General features: G+C 37.1%; 1 protein-coding gene across 3 annotated transcripts in view; it reads left to right on the plus strand.

The window, feature by feature from the left end:
- The window catches only part of LOC124555077 (talin-1), a 280,294-nt gene that overhangs the window by 152,524 nt on the left and 104,658 nt on the right, over window positions 1-23,112 (plus strand). For all 3 annotated transcript variants that reach the window (XM_047128867.1, XM_047128869.1, XM_047128868.1), the window contains exons 3-13: window positions 981-1,140; window positions 1,302-1,399; window positions 1,503-1,632; window positions 1,739-1,903; window positions 2,780-3,050; window positions 3,210-3,378; window positions 5,143-5,400; window positions 6,225-6,301; window positions 6,380-6,471; window positions 17,456-17,544; window positions 22,290-22,433. In XM_047128867.1, the coding sequence (XP_046984823.1) occupies window positions 1,005-1,140; window positions 1,302-1,399; window positions 1,503-1,632; window positions 1,739-1,903; window positions 2,780-3,050; window positions 3,210-3,378; window positions 5,143-5,400; window positions 6,225-6,301; window positions 6,380-6,471; window positions 17,456-17,544; window positions 22,290-22,433 (1,629 nt within the window). In that variant the 5' untranslated portion in view covers window positions 981-1,004. The remainder of the gene's footprint in view (window positions 1-980; window positions 1,141-1,301; window positions 1,400-1,502; window positions 1,633-1,738; window positions 1,904-2,779; window positions 3,051-3,209; window positions 3,379-5,142; window positions 5,401-6,224; window positions 6,302-6,379; window positions 6,472-17,455; window positions 17,545-22,289; window positions 22,434-23,112) is intronic.

Genomic DNA, 23,112 nt, shown 5'->3' on the forward strand with positions numbered 1-23,112 from the left:
CACTAGTGATAATTTCTCACAGTAAAGAAATTAGTTTATTGGAGTACAGTCACACAAAATATTGTTGTATGTTGACCGAATACAAAGTTTCTGGAGAAAAGCGTAATGAGATATGACATAAATGGAACAGACACCTAAGAGATTTAGTCAAAGGGCTGTAGGTTAAAGAAATATGCAATTTCATCATTATCTCCCCCCCCCCCCCCCTCCCCGTATAGTTGTTGGGGGAAAAAGAATATAAATTTGAGTGTTCTTAAGTATGTATTATAAATGCTTATTTACAGTAGAAAAAGTTGTCAGCAATCTTCTCTTTAAGGAAACCTTCTTGTTATGAATGTTTAAAGTTTATGTGAATAGCACTTTTGCTATAGTGCCTACGTTCAGTTTCCTTCATTTTACAGCTATAATCATTGTGGGAATAAATAATATATTTCCTCACTCATTATGTAGTGACTTGTTACATGAATGAGTAGCTGTCTCGTCTGTGGTCTTACAAAACCTCAGGAAACAATAGAAATATAATAGTGATGGATAATGCTCACCCCCTCCCCCTCTCCCATTGATGTCTTTCCAATGTAACTTAACCTGGAATCTGCCTTCCTTGTAGTTCGAATAGTATGGTCATATGACTTGAAATTCCTCTGGATTGAAACCTGAATAGATACTTGAGGGTCAGTCATGTCAGTGATCACTAAGTGATGGTTTAATCAAAGAGTATTGAATCGTTTCACTGATTTATATGTATGAAAATAAACAGTAGTGTAATATAATGTTGACTATTTTAATTGTGCTGCTGTTGACAATATGTGCTTACAAAGTATTTACCTTGAACTGTCATTAAACATCCCATTGCAGTAGGCCTAAGGTATTTAGTGATGAAATAAATTTACATGCTGTGATAGTCAATTGCACTGATGTTTTCATAATTAATGAATGTTGTTTTAAGTGTAAATAAATTGATTCACAATTACTCTTTGCAGAGGGAACACTCGAGTGAGGAGACCATGGCCACACTATCACTGCGAATCAGCATTGTCGACAAAAATGTTACGAAGACTATGCAGTTTGACCCAACAACTACAGTTTATGATGCCTGCCGGATAATAAGGGAAAAAATATCTGAAGCCAACCAAGGGCAGCGTAAGTGTTACACAACATTTATGTATACGAGTAAGTTTTGTGATGTTAGTCAACTAGGTAACTACAGCCTAGAAATTGGCAGCTGACATTTCAACAGAAAAAAAAAGTATAAAAATGTAATTTACACCACATGTGTAATTCTGCATATTGTCGTTTTTCAGCAAAAGATTATGGTCTTTTCTTAGCAGATGAAGATGCTAAGAAAGGAGTGTGGTTGGAACCGGGAAGAAACTTGGAGTATTATATTTTGAGGAATGGTGTAAGTTGATGACAATTAAGAGTTATTAGTTACTAATAGTATGAAACATAATGTCTGGTGATGCAATTTGTTCTTACGAATCTTTCTATATTAATTTCTACAGGATCTGTTAGAATATCGAAAAAAGTTACGAACTCTCCGTGTCAGGATGCTGGATGGTACAGTGAAGACATTACTGGTGGATGACAGCCAACCAGTAGTGAATTTAATGGTTGTTATTTGCACAAAGATTGGTAACTATTGATGTTTTTTACAAGATAACATTACTTAGCTGTACACAATCTTTGTTTGCAACTTACTGCTTAAAACCCCTTCAAAAAAGAATCATTGTAATTTCAGGAATTACCAATCATGATGAATACAGTCTTGTTAGAGAGAACCAGGAGGAAGAGCTAGAAAATAAACCAAATTTCGGAACCCTTACTTTGAAACGAAAGAAAGAGGAAAAGGAACGTGATGCCAAAATGGACCAACTGAGGAAGAAGCTTAAAACAGATGATGAAGGTCTCTGCAGCTATTAATAACTGAGATTTTACAGTAAAATGGTAACATCAACTTCTCTTCTAGTTTAGGGTGTCCATTTCATTTTTATTAAAAAAAATGGGTCATTTGAAAAAGCTTGGAAAAAAAAGGGACAGTTAAGGGGAAAAAATGGGGCTCAAGTTGTATTGAGAAAATTTAGTGGACATAGTTTTCCTTTGCATTGTGCTCTCAGATGATTGCAAATGACATTTTAAATTATTCTGCTGCACTTTCAACTTACTGATCACTTTATGTATTTTATCAAGAAGTGCATTTTTGTTTGAACATTCATGCAATGTTTCTTGGTCTTAATGTCATTTTCAGTGTCAGATCTACCACAATGTCCAGTACCAAAGTTTGATTTACACAACTTACATTCTACAGTTTCTCCACTTCCAATGATAAAAGTAAACTCAGCTTTTTATATTACTGTTAAAATTAATTTTCTTTTTGGTGTGAGATGAAACAATGAACATGTAACGGTAATACCAACAGTGCAAAACGTTTACAGTAAATAAACAAAAGTTGTAAAAGTGGCATTATGTACAATAAATTGCAAATCAGACTTACAGTAATGTAAAATGCTGTAGTCAAGTGAAATCACAAAAAAGTGGGACATTTTGAGCATCCCCCAAAAAGCTATCGGGTTGTGGATTTTTGAGGAAAAAGGGGGACTGTCTCAGGAAATGCGAGACAATGGACACCCTGTTCTAGTTTGATGAAATATATTTTATGCTGTTCATTGTCATCATTTTTACATTGCAACATAGAGCTAGCTAACTTCATATATTTTATGTTATGTTGGTGTGTATTAATTTAATATCCTTCCCTAAAATTTGATTTGGTATTATGTTGTAGTGAACTGGATTGATCCTTCTAAAACACTTCGTGAACAAGGTATTGACGAAGGTGAAACTGTCCTCCTGCGACGTAAGTTCTTTTTCTCAGATCAAAATATTGATTCGAGAGATCCAGTACAATTGAACCTTTTATATGTCCAAGCAAGAGATGCAATGTTGGACGGAACACACCCTGTGACTCAAGATAAAGCATGTGAGTTTGCTGGTATTCAGTGTCAAATACAGTTTGGTGATCATAATGAGAATAGGCATCGTCCAGGATTTCTTGAGTGAGTATACACTGTAAGAAATTATGTTATTACTGCTTTACTGCAACATTTTTAACTAGTAGTTTAAGAGAATTGTGCAGTAATTATATTACACAGAATTATTTTAAAGTTTATTTATTGCAAGTGTTCTGTGACATTAATTTCTTTTTTTACTTACAGTTTGAAAGAATTTTTACCACAGTCATATGTTAAAGTTAAAGGTATTGAAAAGAAGGTTTTCTCTGAACACAAGAAACATATTGGATTATCTGAACTTGATGCTAAAGTGCTATACACTAAAACAGCTCGTTCTCTTCCCACTTATGGTGTAACATTCTTCCTTGTAAAGGTAAGTGTTCTAAGACCTACCATGTGCAAGTAAATATGGTTGGTTGGCCTAAGTCAAGAACAAATCTGCATTCAGTTTTATATTCTGTTGAATTTCTGTGAATTTCAACAGTGCATACGAAATAGTTCCTGTCATCAAAAACATCTCATAGTACTGTCATAGTAGCATTGCTGATGTGTGCACTTAAATTGTTCACCATAAAATAACCATAGCTTTTTATTAAACAATAGAAAGTCCAGGTTGGAATATCAACAATATTATGAAAAGGATAGATTACTACTCACTGTAAAGATGACACGTTTAGGTGCAGACTGTTACACATGAGATTTTGGTCAAAGCCCTCCTCAGAAAAGAAAAGAAAGTGCACACACATTCACACAAGCGAGCACACCTCACACACACACAAGACTGCTATCTCCAGCCCATGCGCCGTGGTTGTGTGAATGTTGACTGAAATCTCAGGGGTAACAGTCTTTTTGTTGTGCTTGTATGTAACTCAGTGGGTCATCTTTAATATTGTTTGTAGCTTTTTGTTGTTATTTATTATGCCTGCAATAAAGATTGCAGTATATTGTTCATGTATGTATCATAAGTTATGGTTTGGTGGGAAAATATCAGTTTAATAATTAATGTTTGCACCAGTTCGTCACTGCACTCATTCTTTCGCATCATGCAAAGGTTCTTGATGAAGATTTTCAGAACTCCACTGTTGTTTCCTGAGTTTACACATCCAAACAAATGCAGCCATACTAAAAATTTTAAAAAAATATCTGGTTCATGCACAGACTATAGTAGCCAGCTGCTATACTGATGTTGAGCAACAGTAAATGAATTCATATGGTATCAGTTGATGGTTGTATGCAGCTGTGTGGGCAGACCCTACTGACACACCTGTCAAAATGGTTCAAATGGCTCTGAGCACTATGGGACTTAACAGCTGAGGTCATCAGTCCCCTAGAACTTAGAACTACTTAAACCTAACTAACCTAAGGACATCACGCACATCCATGCCTGAGGCAGGATTTGAACCAGTGACCGTAGCGGTCACGCGGTTCCAGCGCCTAGAACCTCTCGTCCACACTGGCCGGCACACACCTGTCAGAAACGGTAAATAGTGCAATAATTTCATTGGACTTCCTTCTAAATCTAATATAATTAGGTTAAAATTGATATGAGTTGTGCCAGAGTCTGAGCAACTGGCCGCAGTGTATGTGGTGATCGGAGCCTGTCTCCCCATAATCGGTTCCCATGCAGTGCCAGACACAGTACTTGCATTGTACGGGAAACACCTGTATTATATACCAAAACACTTTGAATAATCGCTATTTTCCATGCCACAGGTGAAATGTGTTTATTATGTCCAGAGACCTTCTCATTTGAAACACATGAACCTGTTTCTTTGTTAGGCTTTTGCTCCATTAATATAAGATATTACTCAGCAGTGACTGGTGTTTTCTGTTTAGTATAATAGAGAAATTAATTCATCCAGGCGTTTGTCAGAATATAACAAAGGAAAAAAGGGCACATATACAGACGAACAAATGTATACTGATGTGTTTAACAAGGATCAGACTGAAAGCCATTGCGAGCATTTTAATGTCATAAATAAAATATCATTTCAGCACTTAATTCATTATTATTTCAATTTTTATTATCTTCTATGCAGATCTGTTCAGTAAGTGTTGTATTTTGTAGAGGGTATTTTAGAAATGCCTTTTTCATATAGAATGTTTCTTCATTGCATCATTATTTCTTCCTTAACAGGAGAAAATGAAAGGCAAGAACAAATTGGTGCCTCGACTTTTGGGTGTGACAAAAGATTCTGTACTGCGCTTGGATGAAAAAACTAAGGAGATTCTGAAGACATGGCCACTGACTACTGTCAGGCGCTGGGGTGCATCTCCAAATACTTTCACTCTTGATTTTGGTGATTACTCTGATCAGTACTACTGTGTTCAAACCACTGAGGCTGAACAGATTTTACAGCTCATCTCGGGATACATTGATATAATTCTCAAAAAGGTACAAGTTGTATGAAAAAGGAACATAGTAATATTATTAAGCTTAGAAATTTTAGGTGACTAGTTCTTCTTTTGCTGCAGACTGATTTTCACTATGCCATTGTCTTTGAGATTTATATGAGATTTAATAAAAGTAACCAATCAGATTTAATGAAAGGATCCAATTTGGCAATTTCCTTTAAAATGTAGCTATATGTATTGTCTGATACTGAAGTATCTAAAGGTTTAAGGCCAAGCAGGGACTGATACCCAAATGCTTGTGGTTATTATTCAATTTTACAGCATCTAAGTGCTGATCTGAAGTTATGTCTGTGTAATTGGAAAGCAGAAATAAAAACGCTACAAATGTTTGCGTGGAGGCACTCGTAGATATAATTTTTTGCGTTATTAATACCATAACATTTCAGTATAAAATCTTGAATTTCAGGGACTATCCCTGGAACTTATAACTATCTTTGCCCACTTTGACATTATGAAGCAACATTATGCAAAAGTGTTACATGTTCCATTTGTCAGAAAGTACCGTGTTTCATGCTTCATGATGCTGGGAGGTGGAAAATTAACAGCCTAATGCAGGAAGTAGCTTATTTAAAGGAATTTTATGTGCATGTGTTCCAACTCTAAAAAAGTTCATTGATTTGTAAATAACTTCGGAAGTTTACATTGAAGACAGAAGTTGTTGTGTGTTCTGTCAATAATATGGTAACAGGCTAAAAGGAAAAGGGTAACAATATATTTGTAGCTGTAAAAATGGTGTGCTCTTAATTGGTACTATGCAATATGTTTTTCATAGTTAACTCACCACTGTCTTTTCAATTTTTGTAGAAGCAGTCAAAAGACCATTTTGGCATTGAGGGTGATGAAGGTTCAACCATGGTTGAAGACAGTGTTTCTCCACTGAAGTAAGTTTATCCTTGTAATCGTTGCAGCTCTTTTAATCTTAATTTTTTGTACACAATCTTATTTATGTCTTTTTACAGGGCTACTATCCTACAACATGAGACAAACCGTGTTGTTAAAGTTAACACTGAATCCTTGGCTAAACCTGCAGTCATTCGACCAGGTGCAGATGGTAAGTGTGTTACTTTTCTTAGTGTGGCAGTCTAAATTGTGAAAGTATTTTGCTTTTAGCACTTCCTAGCATGTGGAACTTGATTAGTCTTTTCATTAAGTAATCTATGAACTCAGAAGGTGTTCCTATAAACAGCAAATAAGTGAAAAATAAAAGTTTGTGAGAAACCGACTTTTATCTTATGAACTGATCATATATATTATTAGTTTTTAAGTTCATTATGACCCTTGCAACAAACAATCAAAAGTCATCACCTGGGATTGAGTGGTCAGTGTTTCAATTGCAACTGCTGACCACAGAGAGAAGTTAGGTTGTAAATTCCATGTTTGGGTTACCCACACAGTCAAAATTAGGAAATATCACAGACCTAACTACAGATGACAGGAGGAGGACTTCAAGTTGTAATTCTAAATTACTACACTGGCAGCAGTCTCTGCTATATAGGGCCTACACAATGCAGAGACACTTTCCTTACGCAGTCTTCATGGTTACCAACGGAGTGCTTGGAACACAATGACAGCTATGAATTTTTACACCCTGGATGAGCAAGACTCTGGTACATCCACATGACGAACTGCCACTTGACAAGTCCTAATTGGGCTCTGTCCATAATGTATTAAGAACAGGCAGAATCTAAGGACAAGCTTAACATTTATCTTTATAGTTGTGAGAATATTCTATTAATGGGAACATGATTGTCTGTTATTCAAGTAGAGTGATACCATACATTTATACGTGTAGAGCCATTCTAATTAATAATTTTCAGATATAATGTAGCTAACATTTATTAGAACTGCTGTTATTACTGCGGTGTCAACAAAGCCTTGGATTCATGTTTACTGCTTTTGTCTCAGCTTAGTTTTGCAGTAACTGATATGTCTTCTTGTTGTTGTCTGGGGCCATCTGCTTTGATTAAAGTCTCACTGCTGCTGAAAAAGACTAATATAGGTGTCATGGTATGACAGATGCATGGTTTCTAGGGAAGTGCACATACAATGAAAGAAACACAGAATAATGATTAATAAAACATATTACTCAACTTTGGTAACACTGGTTACAGCAATTGTGTACTGCAGGTGTAGCCTATCTGTCCTGTGTTGACTACAGTTCCATGAACACAAGTAAATAAATGTGTCAGCAGATTATGTTTGAAGTGATTGCTGTATTGAACAGAAATCTACAGGTACCAGTCTTTGAATGCTGGCTTCTATTTTGACCAGAACCAAGTTTGGAATCTTCCTACATGTCAGTCTGGGGGCCTGAAGATGGCACTGAACTTGGTAGCCCAATAAAAATAACGGTTTGGGAATCAGATGGTTGAAAGGAGTTTGATTTGACATTTGATATGAACAGCTGAGGGCCCGCAACCATCTCTGAAAAGATGGACATAGAGAGAGAACTAAATAATGTTCTCTGAACTAAAACTGGAAGACAACTAATCTTCTGCCATCGTGTACTGTTCAGTTTTTTTCTGCCATGGTGTACTGTTCAGTAAACATTTACAAACTATCAGTACTCAGTTAAATCTCTAGGCAGGCGGTCTCTGTCCATACACGATAACTGTATTCACTATTCTGTTTCTGTTGAAGACTAACCACTGTCTGTCTATCCGCTGATGTTCTCTCTCACTCAAAGACTTGAAGACGTGATAAACGTTCTCCAGGAACTCCCCAGCAAGACTCAGACTGACGTACAACTTGCAACTCCCAACTTCCAGTCATGCACAGTGACTTAGTGCACATGACTCTGCCTGGTGGCGCTGCTGCTCCAGGGGACGTGATTCTCACAGGCATTGTGGCTGGCTTGTGCCCAGCTATGTTCCTGCAGTGTGTCAACCTCCATGGTTCTTCTGGTACCATCTGTTGAAAACTCTTCTTGTGCGGTTTCTCAGTACACCATTCTTCTGATTTCTAGATGATTTCCTGTTGCAGTTGTTCTTCCTTTATTGTCCATTCTTCATTTTGTGTGTACCTACTATGATGGTTTGTGAATGGTGAAAATGTCTTGTACACTGAAAGTAGTCTACTGTGTATGCCCTTAACTGGGTAGTACAAAACTAGTGCAGGAGTAAGTAAATGAAATGAATTGAAGGTCCAGTTACTTGCAACTTTAGACAGTAGTGATAACGAATCAGCAACTCTTTCTGGTATGCCTATCTCCACTTAAGACTCTTTATGAAGAGTGATGCACTTAAAAGCTCATAAAAAAACAGCTCCCTAAGCCATTGAAGCATTAATGAATTTGTGTAAAGGACTCAGTGTTTGTATTATACAAATGAATATGTAATCCACTGCTCTTGTCCACATTAAGACATATCTATAAGTGGTTATGAAACTCTTGCATACTAGAGTGGATCCTGAACTGGATGCCTGTCTTTTGTGAGCAACGTTTCTAATGACTGAACTGTTCAGGCACACCTCCTACAGATGCAGTCTGCTACATCTCTCCCATTTTCAAAAGCTTTTAGAAGCACCCAAAATTTCCAGTACAATGGACTTGCATTTGGGAAATTCAAAATCAAGTCAGCTCACTGTGATCCAGGTTGTCATTATTTCCTATAACTGCTTAAAGTGAGTTTTGGAATGATTCTGTTGAGTTTCCAGTCTCTGTTTTTGCCCGATTTGTTCTGTGCTCTACCTCTTACAAACTTGTCATTGACAGTATGCTAAAGCCATCTTTCTTCCTTCTTTCTCAGAAGCTCCCCAGCATATCTTTGTGAACTATAACTCCAAGGAGAAATGATGTAACAGGGAAATGGGTGAGCTGCAGCCAAAGGGTTGTTTCTAGGATGTTTTCCACTTAGATTCATTCTCGTCTACAAGCAATTTCTTTCAAACTGTTTGTTCCACAGTGTATGTGCATGTGAACATGGAATAAAAAGCTTTCACAAAAAATTATGACTCTCAATTACTGCTTGGAGACTAGAAACTGCTTAATGTGTTTTGGAGGTCGGTCTCACCTGTTCCAGGGTCTAGCTCATTGAGAGCCACATATAATCAGAAACATGGTCTAAATGGAATATTACTCTAAAGTCTTTCTCCAACACCGACTCATAATTTTACTTGCCTGCCATTGCATATTCTGTTTCATTCTTCATCCTAGAGAATCATCACTCTATTTATCTCTTTCCAGTATGTGCTTCTTTGCCAGATGGATTGTTATCCGCTGGAAAACTGCTAATGGCATTTTTGAATCATCTGTCCTGTTACATGGCAAATGATTGATACATATCAACAAAAGCAACTGACCCAAAATGTAACCCTGCAGCAAACCCCCCCCCCCCCCCCCCCCCCCCCCCCCCAACAACACACACACACACACACACACACACACACACACACACACACACACACACAAAAACCCCGTTACCCTGAAAACTTTACTCTGTAGTGATTTAGTAACTGATTTAGTTTCATTTTTGCTTGTTTTGTGTAGGTTCATGTGATGTAATTGTCTTCGAATATCAGCTTTTAAAGAGTTGTGTGTATTTATGTGCACCAGTAAAATTTTGATGTAACTTTCAGATTATTGGCAGGAAGGGAGTATTGAATATTTTTGTACAATTCTGGTAGTCCACTAACAGCTTTTTTCTCTCACAAGGGAGAAATAATATGTTTATCCCCCGTATTCTGCCCTGGCACCTTATTCAAAATTGACCATATAGTTGTGGTTTTATTGTCAGAGGTTTGTATTCTCTTGGTGTAATGCATTGTTCACTGCATTTCGTGTCTGGTGATATTCTTCAGCACTTTGAAATTCTTCTGTAGTGAAATTCTTAACGAGTCTCTGACAGACATTTGTATTTGTGGAAAGAGCTGTCAAAAGAAGTGATCGAGGTTCTTAGAAGTGTATTTGTCATTCAACTTTGCTGTGTTGTAGATGACTTGCCCAGTTTCCCCTCTGAGATTGGCTTTAAGTGTCTGCTTTGCAAGTGGACCCATATTTTAAATTTTTTGTTTACTGCTTTCTTATGTGATTAGTTTCAGTATTACTACAAGTGCATCATGATCTGATAGGCCATTACTAATTTTTCTCACACAGCACCTGTCAACTAGGGAAAAATCTCAGAATATCCAGAGTGAATTTCCACTCTTCAGCAGGGTGTTCACTGTTTTGAAACTTCCTGGCAGATGAAAACTGTATGCCGGAGGGAAACTCAAACCTAGGAAAGGTCCCAGGTTTCAGTTGCAGTCCAGCACAAAGCTTTAATCTTCCAGAAAGTTTTTTTCTATAAAAATATTGTCTGTGATTGTGCTGCCATTTCTATGAACTCTACTTGGAAGGTATACTGTCTGTACCGCTCATAAGTTTCAAGTAAATCCAACACTATGCCTTTCTTAAGGTCTGAGCTTAGGTCAGTGTCAAGTCTGAAGAGGAAAACCCTGTAGTCTGAACTGGAGGGTCTGGAGACATAATTTTATGTTTTTTCCTTGAAAATTCACTTTCATGGACAATCTTCAAATATTTGGTCTTTGATATTTCAACTCTTTTGGATGGAATATTAAATTTGGTGTAAATGGCCACTCTCATTCATCTGCAACTAACTCCTTGCTCAGAAATCCGGTAAGATGAACCCCTTCAAAGAAAGCCTTAGCATTTATTCACTATGTAAATAATGCTCTGACACCCAAATAATTTAAGAGTCAAGATCTATTAACAGTTCATGTACTTCACCTCAAATTCCCCAAATATTTTGATGAAATAAACTCACTGCAACTTATTATCAGCATTCCCCATTTATGGAACTATCTTCCCACGTGAAAGGAACATTCCTCAAGCAGGATTGCCTCCTACCAGACTTAATTCTAAAAATGCTGTATCCCTTCTACACATTTACTAATGCGATAGAATTTGGCCTTGATTGAGACCAGATCCACTTGCTACACTGTCACATATAAGCTTCACCAACCAGCCTTTCCCAGTCCTGTTCAGGTGTAGGCCATATCTAGTATAGATACTCTTAAATGGTACCAATGAACTGTGTACCTTGTGAGCAGTGATCAGTGCCCTCTGAAGCCCCACAGTAACTTACTACACAGCACTGTCAAGATTGAGTTGGTCATAATGCCGGAAAAGCTGTATGAAGTGAACATTAGTGGTTTGAGTTTGAGTAGCAGTCCTACCTGAATCGCCACCTGTGTCGTAAACCCTGCCCCCACTAAGACACTATTCCCAACCCCTGCCATTATCACTACCCGATACTCTCTAGCAAAGTCCTTACACCAAGCCCTAAGCTTCATGTCTTCTTGCTGAGGCAGGCACTCGATTTAAAGATCTTGTTGACTTATTACTCCTTGCCTTATGCCTCCTGCAACTGCAAGCCTACACTGCATCCATGACTGTCATCTAGCAGCAGGTTCCTCTTTTTCTTTATATTTGTATCTAACATTAGCATTCTATCGACGTTGGATGTCTTCCGCATCTTACCTGCTCTTAAAACTACTGAAACTCCTCTAGGCTGTCGTGACAGCTGGCTAAACCTATTCTCAACATTAAAAAAGAAATTATCACAGCCTGTTATCTTCCTATTGGGCTGACTGCCAACTACCTGTTCCCACTTCTCCATCCTCTCTCCCCGCATAGCTTCTCATTTTCTTGTCTAGCTTCCTCTAACTGTGCCTGAAGGGCACAAATTCTCACTCCCTGCTCCAGTATTAGTCTATTACTTCTACATGCCCTGTGGACCAGGAGACTTCCTCACAAGATTTTCCACTAGCTTTCCCCACTACATTTGCCGCAGTGAAACTACATGCTACTTAGTTCACAACATACCCAGCAACTGACTAACCTATGACAAATCATTGTTCGAAACTTTAGACACAAAAACTGTCCTGTAGAATGCCAGTAACATATCTGCCTTATCTTCCTATAAACACCAAAAGCTTCATAACAGTTTGTAGCTTAGCCTTCCTCAGTTACAGAATGGCAAATGTAAACTACTTGAGCACAAACCGTCACAGGTATGTACAGACAAGACACTAACTCATAAAAAAATTCACAGTAAAGAAAGATATTTTCTCATTGTTAGTCTACCAAGTAACAAAATTTAAATGACAGATCTTCTGATGTAGAGCTGTACTGAAAGAAACTACTGTGCACTTGAAACAGTGCTCCTCTGTCAGTGAGCTGCACACATGTGAGTGCACGCAACCCCCTCCACACACACACACACACACACACACACACACACACACACACACAGTGAGTTGATGTGTTGCTGGTTGGCCAATTGTTAGTGGACAATGCCATTCTTCAAGGGGGTGTATTAAGAGGAAATTTGCCTTCCATAATAATCAGCAGTGTATCATCTATTGTGAGGAGTCCAGACCAGTACTGTGGATCAGCTTTCCATTTTCTGCTTATTTTCCAATCTCCTAAATACAGTCCTTCATCTACAGATGACATTGTGAGAGTGAAGGAATAATACAAATTTTAAATAGTTTATTGAAGGGGCAGTTTGTGTTGATTTTATTTATGTGTTATGCCTGAAGCAGGTGTTATACAACTTCTGACTAGTATTTGCCAACCTCTAGAGATGGTATTTGATAAATCTTCTATAAAATGCTAGGCTGTGCATAAGTGATACTGAAGTAAGTGGGATAAAATCTGATAAATCCCACAGTCACAAAACATACATTCCTCTCAGAAACCCTGTCTCTGTTGGTCTGTGTTCCTTCTTGTGGTGGAATAACTGTGTCACTTGGGTGACTCCTAGGTTGTCCACTAATCTGTATGGCCAAGAGGGATTCCTCATTAGTTATTATCCATTTTTCTAGTCATTCGACTTTAGTGTGCCATGTTTGTAGTATCATTTGCTTTTGTTTTATTTTGAGTGACTCATGTTTTCAAGGAAAATTTCTCTACCCTAGTTGCCAGTGTGGCTGCTGGTAATGAAAGAATGAGGTGGTTTGTTGAGTTGAATGGATTTGTTGCATTTTCTTTTGTGAACTCGGACTGGAATATAGTTCTTAATTTTAGATAGTTACATCAAAACTCGCATGACTAAAAACTCTGAAGAATCTTAAAACAAAAGCAAGCAAAGTGCTCAGTGTACTTAAATTGCCTGGTTGCAGAATTTTGTATTCGGATCTATTATGCCTAATGTACTCCTATAACGCCTCATGGCTTCACTGTATGTAGATAGACGTGACATTCTTACTTGAAAATTTTGGTTGCAGTGTTCCACAAGAGCATTAGACTCATCACTGGAGTCAACCAAACAATTCCCTTAATCAGCATATGCACTGAATAGTATGAGGCACCAGTTGCCATCTGGTGGCTCATTATCACAGTGTGATACCTCTAAAAGATATGGCTGGCTTCTCTGAGCACAGTTTTTAGCATTGATTCTCATGCTTGAGATCAGCAAGGTCTTTTATAATCTGAGCAATAGAGTACCTCACAGGTTTAGGAGTGGATGAAAAATCATTAAAAAAGTGTTTGGCTAATTTACATCATGACACACAAAGATACTTAGAATTATTTTAAAAATTGTTACAGTGGATCATAGAATGAAGAGCCAGAACATCTTTAATTATACCTCAGATGAGCATCATAATTTTATGTTGGTATGCACTAATGCTTTAACATTGGTTCCCTTGACTTCTCAGTTACTATCCTTTGCAACAAATTCAGATTTTGCTCTTCTAAGAAACTCTCTTTTTGCTGCTGATCTTCGTACACTCATTAGGCTCTGTGGCAGATGAGGTGTGAACATGACATAGGCTCCTTGCCCACTCTGATTCCCTCAACAGTCAAAAAATGCACACATTGGTGATAAAAACTTTTCAGAACATGCAAGACTTCCCTAACAGCTAGTCAGAAAATCATGCGTTAGTGGAAGTGACAATCTGTGGCTGTGAAGGACAATACATTGTGGTTAGTGAAACAAGTGATGCAACTGTGTTTTACTTTCTTCTAGCCATATTGTTAAGCCAAATTCCTTCAGACCTATCTTCATATAAGTTATAGTCATGTGACACAGGACTTTATACTCTGACAGGTAGACCATCCAGTATTCTGTTCTTCAAGTTTGCTTGTCTCAGGTTTCAAGAAAAGACATTTTTCACCTTCATTATATGCACAGGTACTGATTGTATTGAGTGCCCTAATACCAACTACAAACCAACCTATAGATTTCCTTCTTTCTCAGAAGTTGCTTCTTATTTCCGAAGATGTTCCAACTGTCCATACTTGTCAATGTGCTAATTACTTCCAGCTGCTCCAAAACTCTTTTACATAGACTTGATTGTGAATAACTTTTCCTCTGGGGGTCAGAATAAGCTCCAAAATGGGATCTTCAAATTATTAAAGCTGCATACCACTGCTGCTTTCATTTCCCTCCACAACTTACTCCGTATGAACCATGTTACAGATAATACGTACAAAAATGATTAGAGAAGAACTACATACTCTTCATAACAGAAAATGTTACAGCAAAAATTATTGGTAAATGTTTGATGAACACAGAAGACAGGTAATGTGTGGTAATTGTGCCAGAGTCTGAGGAATGCAAGAGGAGAGTTCTGCTGCTTGAAGTGAGACAACATGTAGCTGAATGTTTGGAATATTTAGAGTATAGGGCCAGAATAACATTATAACATTTCTGGAAGAAAGGGATAGTTATCCAGGCAAGAAACAGAAAATATATGTGAACAATAAACAGTAAGTAGGGATAAAAACACTGGTTTCATCAGATACAGCCAAAAGCGGTGGTGGTGGTAGTGGTGGTGGTGGTATTTTTTAAATGTTCAACTGGCTTTGGACATAGTAATTAAGCTTTTGTGGGCATTATACATCAGAATTCCTGATTATGAATTAATTCTTTCAGCTTAATAGTCACATGTTTTTAGAATGGGAAAGTAAGGAACTTACACTGTTGTACTATGTTTGATGTAAAACTACTCATGATGATAAAATTGAATTAAGAGCTATTGGAGAAAATGGAATGTATAAAAATTCAGACTTTGGACATCCTATTGTGATTTCAGTTCTTCCAGGTTTCAGTAAAGAACTCACAGTGAATTAAGCAATTGTGGTATTCAGTCTGCCATATTAGATATTTGAGAGCAAGAATTTACTTGCATATTTAAGGATCCCATTGTTGATACAATTTTGCAAAAAAAAGTTATTATTTGTACTTGTCTTGTAAGCTGTTCTCATTCAGATGTTTATCTTCCCTTTTCATATTTAATTACAAGAGATCTTTTGTCAAAAATAAGTCGGGGCCAGTTTTTAGGTTTGTTGTACAACCAGAATGTTTATGCATTTACACCGAGGTTTGCACTGAGGTGACAAAAGTCATGGGATACCTTCTAATATTTTGTAAGCCGTCTTTTGTCTGGTGTAGTGCAGCAACTCAATATGGGATGGCTTCAGCAAGTCATTGGAAGTCCCCTGCAGAAATGTTGAGCCATGCTGCCTCTATAGCCATCCATAATTGTGAAAGTTTTACCATTGCAGGATTTTGTGCACAAACTGACCTCTCAATTACATCCCATAAATGTTTGATGGGATTCATGTTGGGTGATCTGCGTGGCCAAATCATTCACTAGATTTGTCCAGAATGTTCTTCAAACCAATCACAACCCATTGTGACCTGGTGACATGACATAATTGTTGGGAACAAGAAAACCGTGACTGGCCGCAAATGGTCTCCAAACAGCCGAACATAACCATTTCCAGTCAATGATGGGTTTTGTTGGATCAGGGGACCCAGTCCTTTCCATTTAAACACATTCCACACCATTATGGAGTCACCACCAGTCTGCAGAGTGCCTAGTTGACAGCTTGCTTCCATAACTTCATGGCGTCTGTACGACACTCAAACTCTACCATCAGCTTTTACCAACTGAACTGGAACTCATCTGACTAGGCCACAGTTTTCCAGTCTGCGGTCCAACCGATATGGTCACAAGCGCAGGAGAGACACCATAGGTGATGTCGTGGTGTTTGCAAAGTCACCCACATCGGTTGCCTGCTGTCATAGCCCATTAACGCCAAATTTCGCTGCACTGTCACAATGGATAAGTTTGTCGTATATCCCACATTGATTTCTGCAGTTATTTCCTGAAGTATTGCTTGTCTGTGAGCGCTGGCGACTACGCGAACACTGCTGCTCTCTGTTATGTGAAGGCTGTCAGCCGCGGCATTTTTCATGATGAGAGATAATGCCTGAAATTTGGTATTTTCAGCACACTCTTGACACTGTGGATCACAGAATATTGAATTCCCTGAAGATTTCTGAAATGGAATGTCCCATGCATCTAGCTCCAACTACTTTCACATTCAAAGCCTGTTAATTCCTGTCTTGCAGCCATAATAACGTCAGAAACCTTTTCACATGAATCACCTGAGATCAAATGGCAGCTCCGGCAATGCACTGCCCTTTTATATCTTGCGTACATGATACCAACACCGTCTGTGTCGCTGTTCGATGACTTCTGTCACCTTAGTGTAGATTTGTGTGAACTATTAGATGGAGGAAGTTCAATTACTTACATCTTACAGCTGCTCAAATCTCCCTGCAACAACACCACATATTCTAGTTTTATGTACTGTGTTTCAGCTCATTTTAGAGATGAAATGTTTTCTGTCATTGTTGTTATTAGGTAATTCTAGATACAACCACTAACTGTGTGTTGATCTGTGATTTGAAGTACTGTAATATTAAGTCATATTGGAATGAAAATGTTGTCCATTTCTTTAATTACAAATATTAAATTAATTCAGATTGCTTTAACATTGTATTTGCAAATTTTTTTGTTGTTGTTTCTGAAAGACACTGACATTAATGTACACTGTATCGGTCTTTGAAGGTTACAAATTGTTTATTTTATTGTTAGAAAGTCAGTTATAAATTGGTAACTCTTCATGTCTTGAGACATTTTAGATGCTTAAAATTGTTGTGGGAGGTATTTCCCCAAATCACAAGTTACCTGGGATGACAAGTGTTGCTGTAATGGGTGTGTGGTGTGGTGTGCAGGTGCACGTCCTTATGGCACGGGCCACATTGCTGGTGCACAGCTGACGACAGTGAGCGGCCAGGTCAACCTGGCCCACGTGCCACCAATGGTAAGATGTATCTCTGTTACTTTACATACACTCTGTTACATGTGAATGTTGTGAAATGCATTTGTATTGAAAGAAAACCTATGTACATTCTCAGTGCTATTCAAAATTTGGTACTTCATGATGAGAGAGAGCTTCCAGAGCAGAACCTGGCTACCATTAGTAACATGTTAGTGATTAATGCCTTATTTTGGATGGAATTTTGACAAAATATACTGGAACATATGTGAGAAAAACAGGACTACTGACAGTACATACACACATTTGTCATTCGTGTACACAATTTGCCTGACCCTTCCCCTCTCCCACCACCTCCACACACACACACACACACACACACACACACACACACACACACACAGAGAGAGAGAGAGAGAGAGAGAGAGAGAGAGAGAGAGAGAGAGAGACTGTGATGTGAGACTGTATTCCTGCAGAAGTTTCCATTATCACAGAGTAGTTTTTGGTGACTAATCGGTAATGTAATATAAAAAGTTCAGTCAGGAATTTGCTCTTCTTTAATTTGACCATGAGACTATAATTTTGATGTCATGTTTGTATTAATAATTGTTGTCACTGTTTTATAACAATTTTTAACTCGTCTGCAGTTGCAGAAGTCATACCTGGAATCAGTATTCTATTATATATTTTGTGAGTAATATGCCATTTGGCAGTATGGCCTTGTAGGTCATTGGTTCTGCAATGGTGGTTTGAATGTCATTCACATTGCTGAAGTGTTGATGGAAGTTACTCAGAGTGTATGTAAAGTGATTTGTGTACGTAAATTTCTCAAGCTGCTGCAAGCCACTGACTTTCATGTACTCATCTTCAAGTTAAAAACTTAGTTCTTTTCTTCTTTGTTGCATGCCTCACGTTTCAATAGATTGGATGCCAGGGAGCAGAGTAGGTACATATGAATGGATAATTAAAAAAAAAAAAATCAGTAATTTGATGTAACCACTTCTGGGAATAAGACATGTTTCCAGTTGAGAACTGTAGTAAGAAATGACAAGCAGTTTCACTGGGTAGAGTTGTTATCTCAGACTTTCAAATTTTCTGATTCCTCGTGTAACACCAGTGTGTAGTATTTTTAACTCTTGACATTGTAAACTTGCCTTGTCTCTTAAGCTGTTTTCATGCACATGGAACTGACAGAGTCTGAAGTCTCAACTCTACTCAGTGTAATCAGTTTATTGCTTTCTGATTCTTATTGTGGATTAGTGGTGACCTGCCTGTTTCTCATTATTTTGGGTGGTGTTCTTTCTTTCCTTTTTATTTTGTTTTAAACATTCTCACCAGCTTTGAGCAGTAGTTGTCCTAATGTCAAGTAGACTTTGTACTTAATTAATCCTATTTTATTATTGCTATTCAATGTTTTAAAAATGTGAAAGTAACTTTTTAAGAGACATTGAAAGAGTGAATATTATTTTGTTTGTCTTGATCTTTATCCAGAAAACACCCAGACAAAGCAGTTACAATGTGGGGCAAAACTAGTAGTTTCAAGTTTTTGCGTGATGCATATATGATAAGAATTCACTTGTTCTCAACAGATACTCACTAGTTATACACCACTTCCAGCATATTTTTATGTTGAAATAAAATTTAGTTCCTTCTTCCAGTGCAGTCTGCTAGCTGTCTTGTTTTCTCAGAATCAATATAATTTTATTCTCAGATTTAGAATCTGTAGATGGACTTGGATGGTGTGATCAGTGTTCACAGAATGGAATTGGAACCATTCTTTTGCCAGAAATTATTGAATGTACATGGCTGAATAGATGGAAGCATATAACTAGTAGCTGTAACATTATTGGCTGTCTAACAGTCTCACTTTGTTGATATATGAAAACTTCCTCTTTTTTGTGCCGACACTCATCATTTTACCTGTGACTATTCCTTTACTGTTATGGCACAATTTATGTTGCTGATATATCTGTGACAAGCATGTAGCATAAGTCTGTGTTTTCACCTTTTGGTCACAACATGTTTTTTTGTTTGATTTTCACTTGATCATGTGACACCTTGTATATATAGCTGTACTGGCAATTTGACCCATGTGTGTAGTGATCTGGCAGCGAAATAAAATTGCTAGTTGCTCACCAATATTTTTGCAGTGTTCAAGATCTGTCGGTTGTTTGTAATGCACCGCCCCTCTAGGACGAGGCTTGGTGTGATTCTAGAACAACTCTGTCAGTTTGAAAGCCCATCTCTCACTTCTTGTTGTTTCCCTAAGTTCATACAGTAAACAGGTTAGTGCTTTACAATTAAGTAAGCAGGGGATTTACCATCGTAATCAGATGTAGATGCCTGTGTCATATAACTGCCCTATTTTATTTCGTGCTTCAAATTGTGCTCCTTCCATATTTTACAGTTTTCACAAGTGGAAGTGTGTTCATTTATATGAAAGGGGACCAAAAAGACACTTTTCAAGATATTGCTAGAAAACAAAATTGGATGGAAGTTCATTCATTACTTACAGATAACTGTTACTGGGAAACATCCAGTTCATGAGGATGGAAAACGAGCAACAAGTCGAAAGTTAGCTGGTTGGCGACTTTGCATCAAATAATTATTTGATTGAAAAGTATGAGATCTACATAAAAATGATAAAAATGTAATCCCAGGCAGTGACTTGCAAAACAAACTGCGAACAAGAATGACACATATATCTAATTTGACCAATGTCAACTGTCTTGAATTCATTGTAGATTCTTCTACTGTAGTGAAGAGGGGGGGAAAAATGGGGGGGGGGGTTGTTGCTGTTAATTTATGGCTTGGAGAAAATCAGATCTTTTTTACAAGGAAAAATATTCATTATACCATTTCGCATTTTGTATCTCATTGTCTCAATTATATTACTGGTCACATCAGAAATGAAGAGGGGGGGGGGGAGGGGTTGGGGGAGAGTGGGCAAGGAAATGAAGTGTTTTACCCTGTGGCTATTTAATGAGGTAAGACATGAAGAAATGACAGCTAAGGAATATTCTATATGCTCATCGCATAGACAAATATAGGAGTGAACATACTTTATCAAGTGTAGTTTGTGCAGTACAGTTTATTCTAATTATTTAACAATATGACCTATTTTAAAATATACAGATCAGTATACATTTCTGAAGTATTTTACTACTTATAACTAAATTTATAGTTAAATAGCCACTAGTAAGTGCAAAAAATCATCAAAAGTATCACTTCAATACAGACATTTAATTTATATTGTTGAAGCTGTCTACTATAAAATTCACTTTTTTGCTAGTATCATTGGTGTTAGGTATAGGAATATAAATAGTTTGAAGATTAGGTTCTTTCATCTACAACGCTGCAGGTGTGCATTAGAGTGTATAAGATCATTAATAACTGGTTGACTACCACATGCTCCCTTTTTGCATATGTCCATTTTAGATTATGATCAAGGAAAAAGTATTTCTTTCTCTATATTTTGCCATTTTGTGAGGTTGCTCTGGTTAAATCATTGTTTTTGTCTGGTTTTATACTCTGAAAACAATAACTGTCATCAAATTACCCTATACTTTCACTCCGGAGTGAGTGAAACTGAATTTCATATGTGGGAACGTGAAAATTCTTCCCTGTGTTTAAGAAGATATTTTGCATTCAATAATATTGCCATTAGCTGCTAGTTCGTAGTAACATCTCTAAAAAGTCCAGTGACACACAGAAGTAAATCTTATCTGTTTGTTTGCATTGCTCCTCTTAGAAATGGGAATCCATGTTATCAGTTGTTAACTTTCATACAATTTTCAGGTGTTCTTACCATAAAACTTTTCGTATATTATGCAGAGTTCTTGTCTTAAGCGTTGTTTTGGAATTAAAACAAAAATCTGTGTGCTTTTTGTGTGTGATTTCTCTTGGCCCCAAAAGTGCTTGTTTAAAAGCTACTATCTGCACTATTCACATCATGCTCATTAACACATTTTATGCTTTAGAGACATGATACTTTCAATTATGCTCTTAAACAGAACTTTGAATTTTTGTATCACATCTTTATTGCTATCTGAGTAAAAGTTTTGGTACAGCTTTTGATGCCTTCTTTAGGCCATAATTTAATGTTGTTATTCATACTGGTATATACAAGATGGAATAATTTAGGAAATCGTGCAAATTATTATGTTCATTTTTGAAATCCTTGCACATCTAACTGTGCAATACCAGTCTCAGCAGCTATAAACCTTTGGTAGCTTCAGTGAAATAATATATTATGTCAGAGGCAGATGCCCTATGTCCATATGTAGATTTACTGGGATGGTTATGCAACATGTTGAAGTTCTTGTAAACTATAACATCAATATCATTGTTACAAGTACATAGTTTGACTGGAACTGTAGTATGGACATCTGCATACAAAATTCTTTCTGTTACTTGAATGGGCACTTGATACTTTTTAGTTAGTTATTCCATCACATATAAAATGACACAAAATGTGCAAAGCAATGTTTGAAATCTTTCAGCTACCTAGAAGCAACCTTGCAATAGCACATTATTAACACACAAAGAATCATAAGAACTTTCTGCTAAGACAATCACACAAACTGTCCAGTGAGGAAGTTATCAACAATGGAACATAAAAGTGGTAGAGATTGATAGTATCATTTTAAAATTCTTTTATTAAAATAATTCAAGGTGTGGAAAGTTGAAAGTGCAGACTTCCTTCAATTTACAACTCATGGCTATTATTTTCATTTTTTAGGGAATAGATACTTTAGTTTGGTGAGATATGTTTATATGTTTTTGTGCAGGTACAGACAACAAAAGTGACAAGTGTATTGACAGAACCACAACGTGCCCTGCTGGGAACTATTAGTGCTGGCCACGACATCATTGATTCTGCAGGACGTGATTTACAGACTAAAGCAGAGGTTCCACCCTTAGGATCAGACCCTGTAAGTACCATAATTGATTTTAGAAATAAAAATCTTTCATTAATTTTTCTTACTATTAGATTGTGGATTTGCTTGTAAGGTAATTGTAAACTTTCACAACCTGGCATGTTTTCTCCACCTCTGTGACCTCTCCGTTATTCTTTTTTTCTTCCAGCTCGTGCAGAACAACCCTATAGCCTCAAAAGCTCAAAATTTAGGATTTATCTGTGAATTTATTTGTTGAATGTACCACAGTCTTCACAAACTCTTATAAGCATGGCTCATGCATCATTAACAATATTTATTAACAAAACCAAATTTATAAATTTTTATCTTTGTTTATGTCTGCCTTAATGTGGTTAAAGTTTTAATAAACTTGGAGGCTTGTTATTTTGATAAGCTAGGTATCATCTTATTGGAGGTAGTATATTCTTGTCTTTCTCTGAACTGGAAACTGGGTTAGCCAGCTAGTTATTGGAACACTTGCAGTTTAATGTGGATTCTGAATAACAGCACATTTTGGCATTCTCATTCACTCAGAGCACTGGTAGTGATACAGGTAAAATTAAAGAGCCAGGAAAAACTAGAAGATAGAAGTGAGTTCTTTATTATTTGTGGAATACTATACTGTTTTGCTAAGGAGGTAAAAAAATTGTGTTACACACCCCCACAGAATATTTAATGTTTGTGTTCATACACA

Source organism: Schistocerca americana, chromosome X (genome assembly GCF_021461395.2).
Source record: "Schistocerca americana isolate TAMUIC-IGC-003095 chromosome X, iqSchAmer2.1, whole genome shotgun sequence".
NCBI classification, from domain to species: Eukaryota; Metazoa; Arthropoda; class Insecta; order Orthoptera; family Acrididae; genus Schistocerca; species Schistocerca americana.